General features: G+C 30.9%; 3 protein-coding genes across 5 annotated transcripts; 1 reads left to right on the top strand and 2 right to left on the bottom strand.

Annotated features, from left to right (window-relative positions):
- On the top strand, positions 312-1902 carry LOC105156731 (reticulon-like protein B9). Its single transcript, XM_011072950.2, has 5 exons — positions 312-489; positions 736-916; positions 1006-1135; positions 1376-1445; positions 1535-1902. Exons 1-5 carry the CDS (start codon positions 390-392, stop codon positions 1702-1704), a joined length of 651 nt encoding a protein of 216 aa, XP_011071252.1. The 5' UTR covers positions 312-389; the 3' UTR covers positions 1705-1902.
- LOC105156357 (transcription factor bHLH119-like) lies at positions 2149-6284 on the bottom strand. The gene is made up of 6 exons (XM_020691379.1): positions 5986-6284; positions 5718-5809; positions 4299-4367; positions 3809-3868; positions 3121-3441; positions 2149-2865 (listed from the first exon to the last, which is right to left on the bottom strand). Exons 1-6 carry the CDS (start codon positions 6236-6238, stop codon positions 2671-2673), a joined length of 990 nt encoding a protein of 329 aa, XP_020547038.1. The 5' UTR covers positions 6239-6284; the 3' UTR covers positions 2149-2670.
- Positions 13464-17137, bottom strand: LOC105156356. 3 transcript variants are annotated; one of them, XM_020692086.1, is made up of 6 exons: positions 16775-17137; positions 16553-16629; positions 14657-14725; positions 14494-14559; positions 14109-14414; positions 13464-13980 (listed from the first exon to the last, which is right to left on the bottom strand). In XM_020692086.1, the coding sequence occupies exons 1-6, from the start codon at positions 17052-17054 to the stop codon at positions 13792-13794; spliced, it is 987 nt and encodes a 328-aa protein (XP_020547745.1). In that variant the 5' UTR covers positions 17055-17137; the 3' UTR covers positions 13464-13791. The 3 variants fall into 3 exon arrangements, with proteins under 3 accessions (XP_020547745.1, XP_011070770.1, XP_011070769.1); XM_011072467.2 differs by having other exon boundaries at positions 13466-13980; positions 16553-16632; XM_011072468.2 differs by lacking the exons at positions 16553-16629; positions 16775-17137 and adding an exon at positions 15537-15650.

Below are 22163 nucleotides of genomic sequence, written 5' to 3'. Positions count from 1 at the left end.
TAGATTAAGGGGTGTAAATATAATTTTTTCCGTAACTTAAACTTATACTTAGTGGGATAAAAGAACGTTCACGTTCAAGGTCAGGAATGCTTGATTCTGTTCCATTGTAGTAAAGAAAACAGGAAGTTTGCGGACAGTTGAATTAAGTATCATGTGACGCAAATCAGCAATAATATAGTAATATTGGGCTTGTCGTGAGGTTACCTTTCTTTCTAGACATGCCAAAGCCATTCCTTTCTTTCTAGTCCTAAAGTACCTGAATTGGCTGCAAAGCTTGGTACTATACACGCCCTATATAAACACACTGTTTCAGGCAATTTCTGCCAACAGCTTATCAACAAGAATTTGACATCATCCTCGATCGCCTGTTTGAGTACCTCACCAAGAAAATGCCCATTTATTCCTCGGATTCCGATGATGTTCCTGCACCTCCTAAAAGGTTGTTCGGTCGTGAGAAGCCTTTGCATGCTCTTCTTGGAGGAGGAAAAGGTCATTTCTCTTTTCTCCCTGATTAACTTCAAACTCCGTTTGATGTTATATATTATCCTTGACAACGTTTTGATATTCAAATCAGTAGAAAAATGATTGAATTTATTAATTTTAAATGAAAAAATATAAATTTACTATGAAAGTATTCGTATCAACAACTGACGACTGATTATGATGTCTCAACTTTACTGCCCTCAGCAGTCCTATGAGAATAGAGCTAAGTACTAACTGAGGGAATTTTTGCAGTGGCGGACGTATTACTATGGAGGAACAGGAACTTATCAGCAGCAATACTAATTGGATTCACGGTTATATGGTTTCTGTTCGAAGTCGTGGAATATAATTTTGTCACTCTTCTATGTCATATTTCCATAATTACGATGTTAATCGTGTTTGTCTGGTCAACCGGAGCAGGCCTAATTGATTGGTAAACATCTTCAAGATTCACAAATATATGTACAGCCTTTGTCATGTGTATCGTACTTAATTATGTTACTTTCATTCATGATCTCCAAGGAATCCACCTGATCCACGAGCACTCACAATACCAGAATCCACTGTCCGATGGCTGTTTACCAAATTCAACAGGATACTGTTAAGGTTCTATGATGTTTCATCTGGAAGAGATTTGAAGACATTCATTCTGGTACGTACTCTACATGCAATTCTTACAGCACTTATCATATCACTTTATCTTTAGAAAGATTAGAGATAGTTTCTTACACAAACATTTCCTGGACTCATTACACTCATATATATCCGTTACAACCATGTATTACGTTGCTGAATCCTTAACTATCGTGTTTTCGTACAAAATCTGTAATGTGAAATATGACTGAAGAACATGTTGTATATATGATTTTTGGTAATTCTTTTTGGGGGTTAGGCCATCGCCTTCCTGTGGATACTTTCAGGAATCGGAAACTACTTCAGCTCCCTGAATCTGTTATATACAGGTAAGAGAGCTCGTCAATCTTTCGTTTCTCTTTATGTGCAACTTTGTATTTTGAGACTAATTGTTTCATCTTGTGTTGTCTGTATGAAGGGTTTTTATGTCTGATAACTCTTCCAGCGTTATATGAGCGATACCAGGACGAGGTGGATTATCTTGCAGGCAAGGGGAGCCGAGATATGAAGAAACTGTACAAGAAACTCGACTCCAAATTTCTTAACAAGATTCCAAGAGGACCTGTGAAAGAAAAGAAGAAATTCTGATTCAGAATTCTCAGAAAATGTGTATAAACTCATCTACATATGTTTAGTTGATTAGTTACAAGTAAAAGAATGTATATGTCTTTGCAATTAAGGGAATGAAAGCCACTTATCTAATTGTCACTGCAATTACTTGTCCTTCTGTACTTGAAACAATAAAAATTCCCATATGATATTGAGTGCATGCATGAATTCTGGCAAGGGATAGAGCGTTCATTCTTACTTTATGAAGAAGGCAGGTAAGAATCGTACATTCTGAAGATGGCTAAGTAAGAATCATACATTCTGAAGATGGCTAAGTATGAATCAAGGTAAATCTCTGCTGGGAATTTGGATAACATTGTATGAAATGGCTTGCAAGAATAAGGCTCCTGTATTGTATAGCAAAGCAAACTTTTTAATGTTGTAAATCTGTGGAAAGTGCATAAAGGTGAAAGGCAGCATCATAGACATCAATCTGGAATCCATCTCCAGTGTGCTGCTGCTTGAAAGAGATAGGTAATGCATGAAGAGATCGGCATCATTGCAAATGGATCTGGCAAAACAGGTCTCTGTAAAGATGCAAAAGAAAGTGAAGAATTATGAGAGAGATCACCATTCTTGAATTTCTGAGGAAGATTCTGAATCTTATTTCTCGTGTTCTGAAATAGAATTTTGAAACTACACTGGCAGAGTAGACCTCGTTTCTTGGTTCTTAACCTTCTTTGAATCAAGAATGTTAGATCTTTTGCAGGATAAAGAAAATATGGTACTAGTTTTTTCCCATGGAGATAAAGAATGCTTGAAACTGCAAAAACAAAAAGAAAAATCTGGGCTATGTGAGGCATGTAATGAGGATTATTAGCAATTCTTGATACAAATTGAAAGCTTGATTCTCCTGGAATGGGGTGACTGGAAGTGGAAAGGCTTGGCACTCAGATGCTATTACCGAAGCAGGATTGGCAACTGAATAACAGATCGAACTCTTCATCACAATGTGGGAGGTAAATTCGTTTCTGATGGTGTCATTGAGCTGAGATTAGACAGCCAGGCTGGAAACCTGTAGACTCCATTGGTGAAAGGTGTGCCTTGCCTTCCTAGTCCAGGACCACCACCGGTACTAGTCATGGATCCCCACATTGATCTAAGAAGCATCTCATTTGTTCTCGGCTGCCAAACCTCGTGCTGTACACAAGACAACAATTATTCCCTGCTTAATGTGGTCTTAATTCATACGGCACAATCACAAACAAATAAAATTTTATTGATGTTGTTTCATTCATCTATTGCTCACTCTGCAAATAATGTTTTCAAGTGGAAATCTAGATATCAAAATTTCAAGACGGCCCCTAAATGGAAGGTGCACCAGAATTTTATCAGACAGAAACGATCAAAAACAGTATTATGTGTATTTATTTGAAATGAGTATGTATGTCTAACCTGAGTTATCCCTGGATGGGGATTCAAGAAACTTGATGGAGCGGTTAGGTGGGCCGTATACTCTCCTGGCACTGGATTACTGATGAAGGTGGAATCCAGCTTGGGAATCGGCACTGGATTACTGATCAAGGTGGAATCCAGCTTGGGAATCAGCACCGAAGGAAAAACACAGGGTGCAACCGGTGCAGCCATGTGATGGAACTGAAAGGGAATACATGGGACGTGGAAGCCCATTCCAGGATTCAAGCCGATCCCCTGCCCCCCAAAACCGGGTATGCTTGCTCTCGGCAGGAGCATTCCCCCCATCGATAACAATAACAGCTAATATGTTTGTAAAAATTAAAATTTCTGAGCCAAAACTACAAAAATACATAATTCAACAAGATTCTGGAAAAAGAAGCCTAGAAAGACATCCAATAAACATATACATACTACTACTCCTGGAAATGATTGTCCACAATATTTCCTTCAAATGCCTTTGGATCGAAGGATTTGAATTCTCGAGGTAGTACTCCAGTTTCACGGGGTCTCAGATTATTTGGAATTCAACGAAATTAACCAAACAAATATGCAGAAACCGAAACCATAATTTCTCAAGCAGCTAAAGAAATAAGGGGTTGACACTACTTCTTTGCTTGTTTTTCCATCCATTTCTTGAACTGGAAAAGAGAGAGAGAGAGATGATTACCTGAGATTGTAGAGATTGGATATACGAAGCAGCCACGTCCAGAAGAGTAACTTGATCTATCTGAATGGGAATGAAATCACAAGCAGTTGTTTGAGTGAATTCTCAATCAGCAGATGGGGATTCTTGAGTTAGAAGTTTATATAGACATAAAAGTGGCACGTCATTGTCGCATAAGCTGCCTAATAAAACAAACTCATGAAGAACCAAAAGTGGATGCTTTTTATAAAATTCGGAATCTCGAGTTTCAAACAACCACAATCATCTGTATATGTACATAGTAAATTTTACATACATTTCATGAATAGCTATGATCGCAGTAGAACCTCGACTGAAAAATAAAACTAAATACAAAATGCAGCTTTGTCTGTTTTCGTTCACGACAATGTTTATGTGTGCATATAGCAATATAAGACGAGCATGTGTACGTGTACATATAATTATAGTGATACAAACATATGCATATGTACAAATAAAGCGTTTAAATTTGTACCTTAGAGGTAGTGTTTGGCAACAACTCTCTGAGAGCTGTTAATTTTTCCCGCAGCCGATCCCTGCGCTTCTGCATGCTCCAATTACAACATGATTAAGAATGCTCCAATCAGGCATCATAAAGTTTGACAAATACTAAGAATTTCAACAAATTAATATCCAGCTTAATTAAAGGGAAATATAAACAATATATATTATTTTCAATCTTGGAATTTCTTATTATTTACCTTTACAAAATCCATTTTTGCTCGGACCATATGTACGTAGCATTAATGGACTACTAGGGAAATTCTTATTGAGACAGGGTTTAATCAGGCCTAAAATAATTATAAGACAAGTACAATATATTTATACTGTAACAGGTGTATAATTTAGGAAAAATATCCAATCACATAATAATTGTATCATACTTGCTCTATGATTATTGAGTTTGATCAAACTTGGTTTGTGTAAAAATTTTCTCCACCGACCTTTAAAAATATATATGAAAATGAAAAACCCTTCACTTACCAAATCCGCCCTAATGAATTCATTCGAGCAATTTCTTACTAATCTTGGTAAGTAAAACTGATGATCCATGTATATATAGAGTTTCTCAAAAATTAAAGTTATTCCTAATGGAGAAAACTATTTTGTCCACAACCCTAGCTATAAAATTAGTATATTTATTAGCACTAAATTCTACTCAGGAGACTACGGTGTTTTAACCAACACTTAAATGTATTTTTCGTTTTATAATTTAAGTTACTTGGTGCTTTTATTTTTTAATTGTTTATGATAGCATTTTGATCCTATATCTTTTTATAATTCGTGATTTCAGTATTTTTTTTATCGGAGTTCATCTTTACTGTCGGAAAAATACATGTGCATATCCACGTGACTTTTTAAAAATAAGTTATTGTTCATATTGACTCATTTTTATCCTTTGACTTTCTAGCTAGGATAGCATTTGGATCTTATATCTTTTTAATTTTTGCGATTTCAATCCTTGTTTTAGTTGGAGTTCAACTTTTCGTTGGTAAAGGTGAACTAAAAAGGACTGAAATTGTAAAAATTGATAAATATAGGATTAAAATACTATCTTAAAAAATAAAAAAATAAAAATATCGAATAACCTAAATTATGAAACAAAAAATGCATTTAATCCTTTAATGAATTATAAGCAAGCTGCCGCCACCCCCGGCCCTTGTCCAAACAAGTGAAGGAAAAAAACTACTTTACAACCACAAATCTTTGCTCAAAAATCATGTATCATTACCCTACACGCATGAATAAACCCCCATCTAGCCCTAATTTACTCATTAACAACAAAAAAATAGCTAAATAATCATAGCCTTTTTCTTCTAATGCAAGTTTCTTCATATATATATATATAAATATATGTGTGTGTGTGTATGTGTGTGTGTGTGTGTGTTCTCACCCTCTCAGAAGATGCATGTAGTTTTGAATGGGTTCTTCTACGTAATTGCCTCCTCCTTGCTACTCCTGTTCCCTGATCATCAGACGTCCCTTCTGTCAAAAATGAAAAACAAGAAGAAAAAAAAAAACATAAAGATTATGAACCAATACATTTCAAAAAGAAAAAAAAAATATTAGTTACAGTTAAAAACAAACTTATTTAAGTTTATGATTAATCAATCAAGTTGATGAATGCATGCGATTTGAGCAACTCATGATCATGACATCACCTTGAATCCTCGGATGATCAGGACTAGATTCATCAAACGCATGAGTCGTCTTTTTACGACCAAATGATGGTTCTCCCGTTTGGACCAGCGGCATGCTGGACGACATCGGGACGGGTTGGAGCTCACCATCATCAGACAGTAAGCTGAGAATATTGGAAAAGTCATCGAAGTTTTCGGGTACGACGACATATGAGTCGCAATTAGGGGGCTGTGATGTAGTAGTGGTACTGATGAATATTTCTTGATTACTCATTTTGGTACGGACAGTGTTGTCTCCATATATATATATAAAATTAGAGAGTGAGAAGAGGAGGGAGACAGGGAGGATGATAACTTAGGCAGCTGCAATGCTCCATGTATTATATTACAATGTTTTGGGTTAAAACGTACACGTACTCCACTTTTTCTATAAAACATACATATATTTATATAGGTGATTCATAATATTGATTTGTCATGTCTACCAGATTTTCTTTTATATTTACAGTTTTGGGTAAAAAATTAATCAATTTGAGATCAAGATATATATTCAATCAATAATTTAAGTATATTTTAACATAATTTTCAAGTACGATGATACTTCAAATAAAATTGAAGAATAATATGCTCAACTTGATTTATAGCCCTATATAATAATAGATACTGCTAAAAAAATAAAAATAAACAATGTTAAAAAAATATAAGAACTAATGTAAAGGAAAAATTATATTTTTAACCCCATAAACTACATCCAACATCTTTTCAATCTCATAATTTACGATATTATCGAAAATAGTCTCATAGCTTTAAAAATAAATCCATTTTCAGTCATTCTACTAACTCTATATATAAGAAATTAACCGAGGAAACTATGTGCAAGTTTCATGTGATTGTTATCTTTTTCAAAATTGAGGAAAATACCCCTATGATTTACACGTGGTATTTTTTTCATCAATTTTCAAACAAAAGTTGGTAATAGGACTTAATTACTAGAAGAAATTTAACTTTTAGCCATGGCTAATTTCTATGGTTAAAAATTAATAGCCATAGTAAATATTTTTTACCACGCCCACGCAATGTTTATTAGCTGTGATTTTTACAAATGTGACCAAAATATTTGTAATGGCTTATAACCATCACAAAAATAATTTTCATGACGGATAATCTAACTTTTTGTATTTTTTAACCATGATTAATAATAATTATTTACTATAATTTTAATTTATAGTCCATAAAATTGTAGTCAATAGTAAAATTTTGTCCAAGAGTGACTAAAAATGCGGATTTTCTAAAATTATAAAACTATTTTTAAAAAAAAAATTGTGAATATTAAGATTAAAAGTGTATAGAATCTAAAGGAGGCAAAAAACTAGAATTTCCTTCCATGTGAATCATTAATTTGTCGTTCTTGACTGCTTTTGTCAATCCCAAATGTAGGGGTAGACTAATCATTCTTGTAATATATAACATAAATAATTTGTTCACATACTTTTTAGTATTAATGTAAGTGCGAACTATTAAAGGAAACGTCACTAGAAAAATAATTATTATTGTCCATATATTCAATGACTATAAATTAAAATTTGTGATAATTAATAATATGAGATAAAATCGATACAAAAATTTAACGTATCTATTATGTAAAATATCTTTTGTTAAGGTTATGAGTCATGATAAATATCTTTTGTTAAGGTTAAGGTTAGAATTATAAATTAGTCCTAATTTTTTTTTTATTTTTCGTGATTTTGATCCTTTCAGTTTTGGATTTGGTAAAAGTAGTCGTAGTAAATCACGTGCACTTTTGTTTTAGTTGGTGCACTTTTATCAATATGAATAAGAAACTTTTAGAAAGTTCAGCATTGGAAGAACAAAAATTGTGAAATGTCAAACAGTTAAAGAGCTCTTTTATAACCCCTAAAAAGATAAAGGATAAAAAGCCAAAATTGCGAAGGGCACATGAATTATTTCGACTACTTTTGCAAAATTCGATACCAAAAGAACCAAAATCGCACAACAACAAAAAATGATAAAACTATTTTGCAATTTTAAAAAGATAAAGAATAATTAAAATACCAACGTGCAAAAATTACAAAATCGAAAATACATTTAAGTCGCACGCCGTTGGGAGGAAGAGGAAACTTAAAAACCATAGTAAATTAATTAATATATACTATTTATTAGGATGAAATAAAATTAACACAAAAAATCCAAATTTTACTCCCAATTAATTAATATTTGCAATGGTACATCTTAACTATAATCAGAATATTGGACATAATTTTGAGGTGTGGGCAGTGTTTTGTCATCGATCGCTTGCAGAATCACAATAACTAATAACTGTTCGGTGGTCCAAAGGAATTAGAATTCACCGTAATTTTCTATTTTTAATCATAACAAAAATTTATATTTCTATTTTAATGTAGAAGATAGTGAAAATATATCGATAAGGAAAAGCTAAGTGAAAATATTAGCATGAGTTTAATAGTAACCAGTATTAACTAAATACTGTCAGTAAAATATTTTATCCCTTAGAATTTTTTTATTAATTAATTATTTGAAGATTACTATCTAATATATTAATTAATGCTATTATTATATTTTGATGTAGCAAGACAAATGTAGTTAAAATTTTAATTACTATAATAACATATATATGTTGGTTGTTGGAACATTCTTAACATATAAAAATTTTAATTAAGTCGGAGTATTGGGTTTGATTAAATCAGAATAAATTATATAGTAAGTATAATATATTTATTGTATAATTAATATATAATTAAAAAACTGACCAACCTCATATAATTGCCTTCAATTCAAACGCTTTATGAATTAATGATGACACATTAGTTCTTAATTACTCATGAGAAGTACATACTAAAAAGTTATTACATGGATTAAATTTGGGTTACATTTAATTTTGGGATAGTAACAATTTATTCTCCGAGATTTGGGTGTAATTATACGCATATTTTTTTAATTCAAAAAATTAGATCTAGCATTTCAAAAATTCGCTTTCGCCTAATAAATAAGTCCTTTCGTTAGTCAAAATTTATTGAATTTGTCGATATTAACAAAAAAAATGAGGGAAAATATACTCCCCTCCCTTAAGATTTGATGCAATTATATACACAGGATATGTTTGGGAGCACTTTAGAAAAGTGTTTTTCAATTTATGACTTCCATAAATCACTTTTTAAGTATTTAAAATGTTAATTTCTACTTTTAAAACCGCTAAGAAAGGCCAAAAATTAAAAGCACCCAAACTGCGTGCCAAACCAAGTGGCTCGTGATGAGTGCCGATGTAAATGCATGCATGGTTATCTTATTGTGAACGTGTCGGAATGTTTGAATAGCCCTCTTGACTCATCACCTTTGCTTTCTCTAACTGTCTCTCTCTCTCTTCTTCATATATAGGAATTAGGAAGTATTAAGTACTCAGATTTTGGTGGAACATGCATGCTGGTCTGTCAGTGGGGTTGCTGTGGGAATTGAAATGCTGAATTCTTGCTGCTGCGACAAATGCTGCTATAAGCACATATAACCACTTTCCCTTTTTTGTCTGACTTTGGTACTTTCATTTCTCCCAATTACTCAATTTAGAAATAACATCAGATCAATATACTACAAACCAAAACAATTAGTAATAATGTATGTCAAATTTTCCAACATCAACCTCATCCATCGAGCCCACTTTTACTTTATACAATAATAATAATAATAATAATAATAATAATAATTATTATTATTATTATTATTGCTAATTCTGTATAGAATGGCAGTTTTAGTTGCTCATGTCTTACTCCTAAACACTAATAATGTTACATTAATCAGGTGAAAGTTTTAAAATAATGTTAATTTCTGTTCGCCTGCCCAACATCGCAAATTTCTGTAAAATCACATGTCTCTCTCTGGTGCATCCTCGTACGGGCATAAGTTCAGGTGAATTTAATATTTTCATGATAAATCTACTTGATTGAAAAATTTGATTCTTTCTGAACTCCCGCTTCAACTCATATATAATTCTTCAAAATATATTAATAGTTATACATAATTATAACAAAAAAATAATTTTTATTTAATAGCAATTTTCATCCTGTATGTAGTTACTAGGGGTGAAAATTTTAATTTTCTTATAATTTAATTTAGCAATTAAGCTTTGTAAATAAAAAAATCAACACATTAAGGATAAAAACGGCTGAATATTGCAATCTGGCCTAAATCGGGGGGGGGGGGGGTTCGGATGATGAGGACCACATGCCAAATTTATTTAGAATTTTTTTATAACTCAACCAAAATTTTATTTTTCTCCTTTTAAGAAATATGTTGCGCATATAAACTTCTTAGTGCCATTCATAGGGAAAATTATCATCTTGGTCCCTTAACTAAAGGATGACAATTTTAATCTTATTGAAATCCAATTTCACAATTAAGTCCTGCAATTTGAAAATATTGGCAAATTGATGACAAAAGTCACCACAAATATGGCTAGAATTCGGGGCTTATGTGAGGCGTCATGCCAAATTCCAACCCTATTTACAATTTTCAACTAATTTTATTCTTAATATACCAATTTTTTAAAATTATAGGGTTTAATTATTAAATTAAATTCTAATAGAATTTATAATTGTCACCCCCATAAAATTACAGAATCAAATTTATATATTATTATTTTTTTAAATTTACTATCATCATTATAGAAAAGTACATATATAAACCTAGGCTGAAGTTTAATTTAAAAACAAATACACCCACTTAAAGTTTCTCAAATCGTATATTCATTTTTTAGGCTTATAGACCTTTTTCTTAGTCTAACTTTTAATTTTTTAGGGTAGTATTTTGATTTTGTATTTTTTAAAATTTTATTAATTTTAATTCTTTTTTGGCAGAAATTCACCCTTCTTACTGAAAAAATTGCATGTGTGTCTCTCGTGATATTTTAAAAATTGGAGCTTTTATTCCTATTTTGTCGTTTTTACAAGTACTTTTATCCTTTAAGTTTCTAAAATAGCTTTTTGGTCTTATATCTTTTTAATTTTCGTGATTTCAGTCTTTTTTACCTGCAATTCAGCCTTCTCACCGGTGGGTGAACTTTGATGAGCAAAAAATTAGAGTTGGAAAAATTAAAAAGATGCAATTTGTACATATAATCTCAACCATTTGTCATACATCAAAGACGCTATTGTAATAAAATAATAAATTTTAAATAATTATAAGTCAAAAATTTAACAAAGTTTAATTATATTTAAACACGTTTATTTGGATTTTATCCAATTTATACTGATTTACCTTAAACTTAATATTCTAAAATTACGAGAGAATTTTAAAATTAGTTTCCATAATATTAATACGTTCTTTTAGTTTTTATAGATTACGCATATAACTCCTATATTTTATTTCTTATAGCATGTTCTTTCTTTTTAAAAGAATAGCACTGGCAAAAGAATCATCTCGTTAGGAACTCATTGTCCATTACTGTAATTAAGAAAAGTTGATGTAACTTTTGAAATGTGTAATAGCAGAGGGGGATCGATCATGTTTTAGCCCAGTGAGTGAGGCTAACATTCAGGTTTCATTAACAAGTTTGAAATTATAAGTTCGACTCTCATCCGACATATGAATTTATATTTTACTTTATATTAATTTTTGTCATTTTATATGATTTATTATAATTTATTACTGTTATTAGTCATATTAACGTATTAATTAGATCAAATGCTATTAGGCCTCTTTTAGTCAGAAGGATTGAACTTGACATCTCTGTTAATCGAATTCAATTTTTTTGTTTACTTTATTTAGCCAAAGTCTAGTATTAATGTAGTTGACCCGTCATTAATTGTGATAAATGCATGATTAAAATCATGTAATTATCTACCTCATCCAATTCCATCATACAAAATAAACGAGTCCTTACTATATTAGTTGAATCGACATATTACTAAAAAAAGAAAAAAAATAGTAGAGGGGGCCAAAATAAATTTAACCGTATACAATATTGATCCGAACGACCAAACGGATTCAACTATATAATCATAATGCATCTACCATTATCTTATATAATTACATGTCGGGACCAAAAAATAATTCAGTCCCAAACATGTTAGGAACGCCGAATATCGTGCAAGTGGGAGAGCAAAAAATTTACGTTTATATCGATTGATTTCAAATTATGAATTTTAAATTCTTTTTATTTGAAATTGTTTGAAATTCTTAATTCAAATTCAAGTTCATCAATTTTAATATAACCTAAGGATATATAAGTATATGATTCCATTACACAATTAGTATATGTACATAAGTATACATATATGTAAATTTATGCCTTAATACATAGTAGATATTTTTTTTTTTTTTTAAAGTATCAAATTTGGTTCTCCAATTCCTCTTCAGAATTCGAACTCAATATATTTTTCACAATTGAACCATTTGATTTTCCCTGAAACCTATAGTAGCTTTGTGCGGCCGGTTTGTGCAATTTATATTTATTTATACTATATATTAATTAAGGGAGAGCACATTTTTTATGTCTCTCTTTTTTGGTTAATTTATTTTTTTTAAAAAATTTCATTCATCTTTTTTTTTCACTATTTTTTTATAAATTTAATATTAACTTATAATTATTTTATATGTATTTTATTAAATAACAATATTTTATAAGTATTATATTTTGAATAGTATTATAAAAATTACACGTGCATAAGGTGTGTCATAAATTACTGGTAATAATAAGAGTAAAATATACTTTGCCCTGTGATCTATTATTGATGTAACATTTACCCCCTTAAACTAATAAGTGTAACACTTACCCCGTAAAATTAAACTTTTGAATAATGTTGCCCTTATATTATATACATATTGTTGATTATATTATATTTATTGTATTATCTACTATATAAATTAATTTATATTTCACTTTTAACTTAAATTTTTTACTTATTAAAAATATCAATTAAAAAATAATTTAATATAAAAAATATTAAAATACATTAAAAATAATATAATTATCAAGACATGAGGGGCATTTTTGTTCTACTAAGAGAGTAAATATTATATTAATAATAGTTCAGGAGGCAAAGTGTATTTTATCCTAATAATAATACAACCACAAGCCCTATTACAAAATTTAGGGTCATGAAATCAAGACCAACTCATTCAACTTTCAGACGGCTCGATCCGTCACGGAGGCCGGTTTACAATCCTATATGAAACAAACAATGTTAACGTCCGGGCCCGGGGCCAATTCAAATTCTAGAACTCATCCCGGCCGCTTGGGGTGGCCTTCAAATTCTGAGATCTTGACTCAGACTACACCCCTTAAACGTGAACTTTCTTATTTTTTCATTCATTACATATGTTTTTTTATAAAAATTAGAAGAAATTAGTAGTTGAAGAAAAGAAGAAATTCTGATTCCGAATTCTTAGAATTATTGTTTCAAGTACAAAGGCCAAGTAATTGTTGTGACAAATTGGTAGTTGTAAGTGGCTTTTAGTCCCTGGCCAATAAAGTCTAAACTTAGTTGGTAAAGCCTAAAAAATAATGGATTTGTGTCATAGCAATGTGTGGGTATTAATTTGTTTTAATAGTAGTTGTTGGTGTGTTGTAGGCAAAACGATTGGAATTCATAATGTATTTATAACCAATTTACTGAAAAAAAGGCGGCTTTCATTCCCACAATGTGCATTTTTTACTTTTCCACGGAGATAAAGAATGGTTGATACAAAATGAAAGGCTGATTCTTCTTGATTGGGATGAGTTGAAATGGAAAGGCTTGGCAATGCAGATGCTATTACAGAAGCAGAAGTAGAGGTGGTGATAATGGACACAACTCTTCATCCATATGTGGGAGACAAATTTGTTCCTGATAACGGCATCGTCGCTGGGCAGCCTGGAAACTTGGAGACTCCACCGGAGAACAGTGTGCCTGCCCCTCCTAGTCCACGACCAGCACCGTTATCTGTCAGGCTTCCCAACGTCGGCCTCAGAAGTGTTCCATTTGTGCTCGGCTCCCAAACCCCGTGCTGCACACAAGACAAATATCATTCCCTGCTAGCTCAATGTGGCCTTAATTCAATAAAAACAATAGAATTTCATGGATCTTGTTTCGAAAGGGAAGGTGTTCAAGATGTTGAAAAGAGTATGGTATAACCTGAGTTATCCCTGGATGGGGATTCAGGAAAGTTGATGAAAGTAGTGTTTGGTAGGTGGTAGGCTCTCCTGAAATCGGATTACTGATCAATGTGGAATCAAGCCTAGGAATCAGCAGGGAAGGAACAACACAGGTTGCAAATGGTGCAGCCATCTGATGCAACTGAAAGGGTATATACGGGACCTGGAATCGCATTCCAGGCTCAATGCCAATACCGTGCCCCACAAAACCAGATTCACTTGTTCTCGAAAGGCCTTGGTATCCAGCAATCGGCATATGCATCCTTCCCATGGACGACGATAACGCCTACCGTGTTTGCACATTTGAATTTCTGTGTGAAATCAAGCAAGGAAAAGAGATATACACAGAGAAATGATGTGATTACCTGTAACTGAGAATGTAGAGATCTGATACGTGAAGCGGCCTCGTCCAGAAGAGCAGCTTGATCAAACTGAATATTCGGGAAATGAGAAGCAGGTTTTAAGTTAATGGAAGCTATAAGGGGCTACATAATTCTTCAGAAATTCAATTGGAGTCTAAATTTGGACCTTAGACTTAGTGTCAAGCAGCAATTCTTTGAGTGTGCTTAATTTTTCTTTGAGGCGATCCCTGCGCTTCTGTTCAAATTAAACCATGATTAAGGATACTTGAAATCATATAAATATGCATCGTGGAACGTCTCATCATATATACTTATATAAATTCATCTAAATATATATTTGGATTGAAATGATTTAAAGCAAAAAATGCAAGCAACCCTAATGAGCAGCCCATATAAAAAAAATGGTATTTACCTTTCAATTTTTTTTAAGATCCAGCAATTTACCTTTTTACATAGGAAGATATATTGCTTCATTTTAAAAAGTATAGAGAGATAAATTACTTTTTTTATCGTAAAAAAGTAATTTGTTCATTTGTAATATTATATGATCATAATTTAAAGTACGATGAAGTAAATCCCAGACTAAACCAGTGATGTGTGGAATTTCTTGAAATCAAACTTATTCCTAATTTTAGACCAACTCAAACCCTAGCTAGCTATAAAGTTAATATCCTAATTTGATCGGGATATGATCTAGAGAACAATGTTTTTCTAATTAATTAGCAAAATTTTGCACACTGCTCCTTTTTCCAAACAAGTGACTTTATCTCAAATCATTACCCAAATTAATTCATGTATCAAAGTAGTCGGCGTGTGTGTGCAAAAATTTGTGTTGTTCAAGAAAGTGCTGAATTTTAGGGGAAAAAAGTTGAAAAAAATAATCAAGATGTAAAATTTTTAGAAATTGTTAGTTATAAATAATAGGAAATTGATGCAACTCAAAGTATCTGATAAAATTCGTGAAATCATGAAATTGCCCTTAAATTGGTAGTATTTTCTTCCTTATCCCTTTCTTGCTTCTTCAATATATACAGCAGAAACCTGACCTCCAACCCTAAGTTGGCATCTCCTTCCCCAGGCCCAGGTCCGGTGTTCCCCGCGTCAACCTCCATCTGCTCCTTGCTGCCGCTTATGCTACGTATGCTCTCCCTCAAATCTAATTATTTTACACTGCGCATATATATATATATATATATATATATGCGTTTACATTTTTTTATGTATTGGTATATATATATATATGTGTGTATATGTATAGTATAGGTGGTGGCAGTGGTGTCGCCGTCGTGGTGGGTGGCCGTGGTCTCGCTGGTCTCTTGTGACGATATATAGTTCATGAGTGTTGATTATTATTATTATTATTATTGTTATTATTATTATGCAAGAGTATTTTCAAAATTTTACCCTAATGTGATATTGAAAATGAGCACATTATCCCCTATGAAAAAAATATAGCAATTTATCCATTTATACTTTTTAAGACGAAGCAACTTACCTCCTTATACAGAGAGGTAAATTGCTTCATTTTAGAAATCATAGAGAGTAAATTGTTGTATTTTAAAAAATATAGAGAGGTAAATCGCTATTTATTTTTTCTTAAGGGGGTAATTTGCTCATTTGCAATATCACAAGTGGATTGCTTGTATTTTTTTCCTAATAATTGGCATAAATTATGCTTACAAACAGACTTTCATGTAACATAAATTCAGTTAAAAATTGCAGCCATATTATAATTTATTTATCCCCACAAAATATAAATCAATTACAACCTCGCAATTGATGATTTTAAGTAGGCCTAAATGAACAAAACCACACCTCTGGTTTTACTCATCCCATAAATAAATAAATAAACCATAGCCGTTTAATTTCTTCAAGTGCAAGTTTATACATATAATACACATTTACATGCACCAAACTTGTTCTTACCAAGGACAATTTAATAATTTCGACTCAAAATTTTTTATGAAAAATTGTATTTGAATTTGTGCGTGTACATCATAAAAAGAAATAAAAGACAAACGTATACATTATAAAAAGAAATAAAAGACAAAATTATTCTTACCCTCTCGGACGATGCATGATGTTTAGAACATCTTTTCTTAACCCGTCTCTTCTTTGATCCTTCATCCTCAATTCGTCCTTCTTAAAAGAAATAAAAAACGAAATTAAATATAAGGAAAAAATTGATAGTAACATATTAATTCATATTTATTTAATAAAGAAGAATTAAAAAGAAATTTAGAGTTTAAGTTGATAAATTCATGCAATTGGAACAACTGTTCACCTTGAATTTTGGGATGATGATGACTAGATTCATTAATAATAATAGTCTCTTTATGACTAAAGGATGATTCTCCCGTTTGGACCGTCGGCACGTCAACCTTATTAGACGTGGACGTGGTTGTGGTGGTGGGCGGATGAGTTCGAAGCTCACCATCGTCAGATAGTATGCTGAGAATATTGGAAAACGTATCAAAGTTCTCAGGTAAGACAACATATGGCTCACAACCACTAAAATTTGGGGCGACAGAAGTTGTACTGAATAATATTTCTTGCTCACTCATGTTTCTCCTTTTCAAATGTACATTCCTACTGCTCTCTATTTATATACATTTAGATGCAAAAAGGGCCAGAATCACAAGAGAGATAGCACCAAGGATAACTTGTCACGTGTGATTTAAGATATGATTTTCTCATATTGTATCCCATATATAAATTAAAAAAAAATTATTTTTTATTTTCACGTGACTTTCGGTCCAATAATTAGCGGAGAAATTACTAGATCATTAGTCCAGCACGTGTTTGAACTAATTGCTTTGTGACTTCTCCATTAATTATTAGACGAAAAGTCATGCAAGAATTGAAAATAAAAAAATTTCTAACTTATGAAATGTAATATGGAAAAATCATAACTAATAGGACTAATAATTGAAAATGAGCATAATTTATGGGACTAAAAATGCAATTTTTCAATCAAGTTGGGTCTACGTAATCCAAAAGTAGAACTATATTTAGTCTACAAAACAAACACTAGAGAAAAAAATGACTATTGACTACAATTTTAATAGCTATTGACTAAAAACAGTTGTAAATATTTTATATTGACAGCGATTAAATAAAATCAATGCAAAAATATAGGTTTTCCACCAAGAAAAAGTTATTTGCTATGGCTAAGGGTCATGGTAAAAGCCATTGCAAATGTTTTAGCCACCCTCACATATGCTACAGCCAACAACCGTTGCATGACCATAGTCAATGATTATTATTTTTAACCATGACAATTAATCATGATTAAATATTACATTTTTCTAGTTAGAGCACGTAAGATCAATATCAAAAAGTCCTTTAATTATATAGTCCTTTAATGCATAAATCAGTAACATAATTAATACACAAAATTCGTCCTAGGAATTAATTTGTAATAATCATTAATTGAAAAAATAGAGCTTCTTTTAAAGTCAGGCTAGAATGTCAGGGATAAAAATGAATTTAATCCCTGTAAAAGTAACATTGCTACATTTTCTAAAACTATATATTGTGGAAAATTATTATTATTATTGTTATTTGGAAAGGTAATAAGTTGAATTATTAATTAAAAGACTGAATATACAACCCAGCTAAAAGCAGCTTCTAGACAGCCAAGCGGTTATGAGAATTAAGGATTAAATTCATTTTGACTCCTGTGATATTTAAAATATCAAAAACCTCCTGTAATATTTTAATATAAAAAATCATCTCTATGTTACAAATAAATAATCACATCTCTATGAAAATTATAATAATTTATCTCTCTGTATTTTTTGAAATATAGTAATTTATCCCCCTGTGATGTTGCAAATGAGAAAATTACCCCTTTATAAAAATAAAAATAACAATTGACCTCCCTATGTTTAGGGATGCTCACGGTGCGATTTTGATTTTTTTAAACCTATTTTCGAAAAATTAAATTGTAATTGGTGGTTTTATGAAATAATTTTTTAAATTGTCACTTTTAAAACCAAAATCATAGGTGCAGTTTCAGGAGGTTTGGCAGTTTTAATACTTATAAAAAAATTAAGACATTAAGACTAACACAAATTAAGAAACGAAATAAGTGTTTGTATGTAACAAGCAATAAAAATCAACATTGTGCACCATAAACCACCAACACTCTCCACAACTTTAAGTAGATTAAAATATAAGATCATATACATTAATTCAATAAAAAAATACTTAATCAAAATGAAGGAAAGACAGGACATAAAACGCCGTAATTAAGAGAGAAAAGAGAGAAGAGGAAAAGGGGGACAAAAAAAAAAATAAGGGGCAAAAAATGAATGAAAAATTGAGACAATCATCAAATATTTTAAAATTTGAATGTGCTTAAAGAATTAAACATATTCTTTTTTGTATAAAGTCCAAATATAAATTTTATAAGAATGGATTTTTGTAATATGGATCTTTGATATTGAGATTATATAATACGAATATGAAATTCTTTTAAAAGATTAATTATTTTATCAAATTATTATATATATAATTTAAAAACTTAATTATATATTTAGTGCGATTGATTTTTGGCAGTTTTTTTAGAGTTCTAAATTAAAACTAAACCAATAGTATGGTGCGATTTTAATTTAAATTTAGAATTTGCGATTTGAAAAATAAATAATGAAAAACGGTTCGATTTGGTTTGGTTTGGTTTGGGCGGTTTTAAATTTTATTAATCACCCCTACCTATATTTTTTAAAATGTAGCAATTTAGCACCTTGTATTTTTTTAAATAAAGTAATTTACCTCCTAAAATGGGGAGGTAAATCGCTTCACTTTAAAAAAGCATAGAATGATAAATTGCTATTTTTTTGTTATAGAATGATAATTTACTCATTTACAATATCATAAGGATAAATTACGTTAAACTCAAATCGATATGTTGTGATAATTTTTTTTTGTACAGATTGCAATATGATTAAACATAAATTCCCACATTAACACTATAATCATTTAGAAGAGTTTCAACATTCTGAAATGAAAAAATTACATACGTTAGAGATATACAAACAAGAAGTTGAAGGCGGCGGGTGGCGGGCGCCGCTGTATATATGCATGCATGATTATCGTATTACCAACGTGTCAGAATGTTTTAACAGGAAAGGGTCTGGACTCATCACCATTCACGCTTTTACTTGGGTCGAGATCTTGCGGATAACTGCATTCAATGTATAATATAAGTGAATGAATGACATATACACATGCCCACATCTGTCTTCTATTGCAACTTACGTACATATATATTTTAACCCTTTCGTAGGTACTAAGCATTCAAATTTGGTGCTCCGACATGGTGGTCTTCCCAGTAGCTGAGGGGTTGCTGTGGAAATTGGAATGCTCAATTCTTGGTACTGCACGAAATGCTGCTGCACTCCATGAACCACATCCATTTGTCTGAGTTTGGTACTTCCACTTGTTCTACCATACCCAATTTTCTTACAAGTATCACATCAATGAGACCAACAGGAAAAACAAAAGGGAAAAAAGAAAAGAAACGAATAATGTTTTAATTCCCAACGTCAACCTCATAAAACTCTGTTTTTGTCCGAATATCACATTTCTATTTATTAAATCTCTGCTAGATCTTTCAGTTGGTGTGTTTTTGCTACAATTTATGCATGTAGTGATATTTTTAATATTACGAATTTCTAGTAACATTCTTTTTTTTTTTTTAATTTATTTACATTGTTTTAATTAAATTTGAGATTTCTTTTTGTTAATTTCAGACTCTGAATTTAACTTAATTTATTAAAATATTAATAACTTTTAATTCGTTTAATATGCAGTTGTTTTTAAAAAATTCTTCTATCAAATCCAAATTCATACTTTTAAATAAATTATAAAAGATTAATTGTTGGGTAGCTTGCACATATTAATTCTATGCCCCACGTCGAAAGAATAACTAAGTTTTAAATACTTAATAAAGACTTATTCAATTAAATGTTTAAGCTAAAAAATGGAGGGAATAATTAAGAAAATGAGGAAATTTATATATATAAATTCACTGGACAATTGGCACTTGCATCTTTATCCTATTGAACAAAATAATATTTTATTTTCTGAAAGATTGCGACGTTTGGATTGAAGAGATGCAAATTGAATGGATGCATATTTTTTAGAAAAAGGCATTTCAATATTTATATATAGATGAAATCAAGCACTACAAGAAAAATTATCAATAGTTACGAAAAAATTTGATGCTAAAATCAACGTCGAACTAATTAGCAAGTAAAACTTTTGTTGCTAATCTATATTAATTATTTAATATATCTTTTAAATAGTTCGTTGCTAAATTCGTAGCAAGTTAATTTTCCTTGCTAAATTCATAGCAAGTAAATTTATGTAGATTAACAATGAGTATTTCACTTACTAATTATCTCGACGCCAATTCTTTTTCGTTGCTATTTACCAATTTTTTTGTAGTGAAGTGCTAGAATAATCACTTCATATTCATAAGTTCTTTCACTTCATATTTTAGTGCCGGTGGGGTCGACGCCAAATTTCTGTCAAATCCGTGCGCTGCATCGCATGCGTGGTGCCTGTCTCCTGTTGGTGGGTCTCAGCAAAGATGTGATATGGTTCGATCTTGATTTTTTAACTTCGAATTTTAGTCGAAATATCAGTGTTTAAAATAAATACTTATACTTAAATAATTTGAAGAAAAAAAAAAGTAAAATTATATATCATTCATTCAAATATACACTATGAACTTGAACTGTAATGGTGTGACTGTAAATGATTGAAACTTGAGTTCCATATTTATGATGAATTCAAGTTTGAATTTGAATTTTCAACTTCGGCGGGCTCCAACTCAAATTTTATGACTGGAGTTTGAATGTTTTACAAGTTTACTTGAATTTGATTTATTTACTCCAAGATGCAAAGGGCAGACAGCGTGTTTAGGTGATCTTTTTTTCCAAATTCAATATTTGCGATTTTAAAGTACTTTAGCCAAGTTTATAGTTCGAAATTTCAAATTAACTTTATTGTTTTTGTAGTATCAAAAGGTGCTCTTTTGGACGTTTAGTCTAATTTTTAATTTCAAATTTAAAAAGATTACATCTAATACGTTTATGTTTGGTATTGTCCCACAAATAAACTTATCTCTTAGTCTCATAAATAGAATTTGTTGACGTCAATGTGAGAGTTGATCAAGAATTCGTCTTTACTTCCGAGTCGATCAATGCAAGTATCTGATATTTATTATCTAAACCTCCACTGAAAATATTTGATCTAAATGCAAATACATTATCTTACAGTCTCTAAATTTGCATATACCTTCCATAAATTTTATTGTCATTTTACTTCTAATTTCAACCCTTGTGATATCATTAGTACCTTTACATATTTTAATAAAACAATTATTAAATTCAAATTTAAAAAAAAAAAAAGATTTCTCAAAGTTATACTATACTTGCACAAATTAGTTTTTAAAAATTTATCTAATCCATATTAACTTACACTAAAATTTCAATGGAATTTAGTAATATTAACAAGTACATACTATAATTAAAAGTTATAGTGTTTAATAAATTAGTAATTACATATAATTATTTTTCTATCTCCGTCATTTGGCTTTATCCTCCCAAATTCACATTTTAGTGGTCTTATTTCTCTGATGATTTCGTTATATTTTTTCCTTT

This window comes from Sesamum indicum, linkage group LG2 (genome assembly GCF_000512975.1).
Source record: "Sesamum indicum cultivar Zhongzhi No. 13 linkage group LG2, S_indicum_v1.0, whole genome shotgun sequence".
Lineage (NCBI taxonomy): Eukaryota > Viridiplantae > Streptophyta > Magnoliopsida > Lamiales > Pedaliaceae > Sesamum > Sesamum indicum.
Note: the sequence above shows the minus strand (reverse complement) of the source record. Positions and strands in the feature narration are given on the sequence as shown.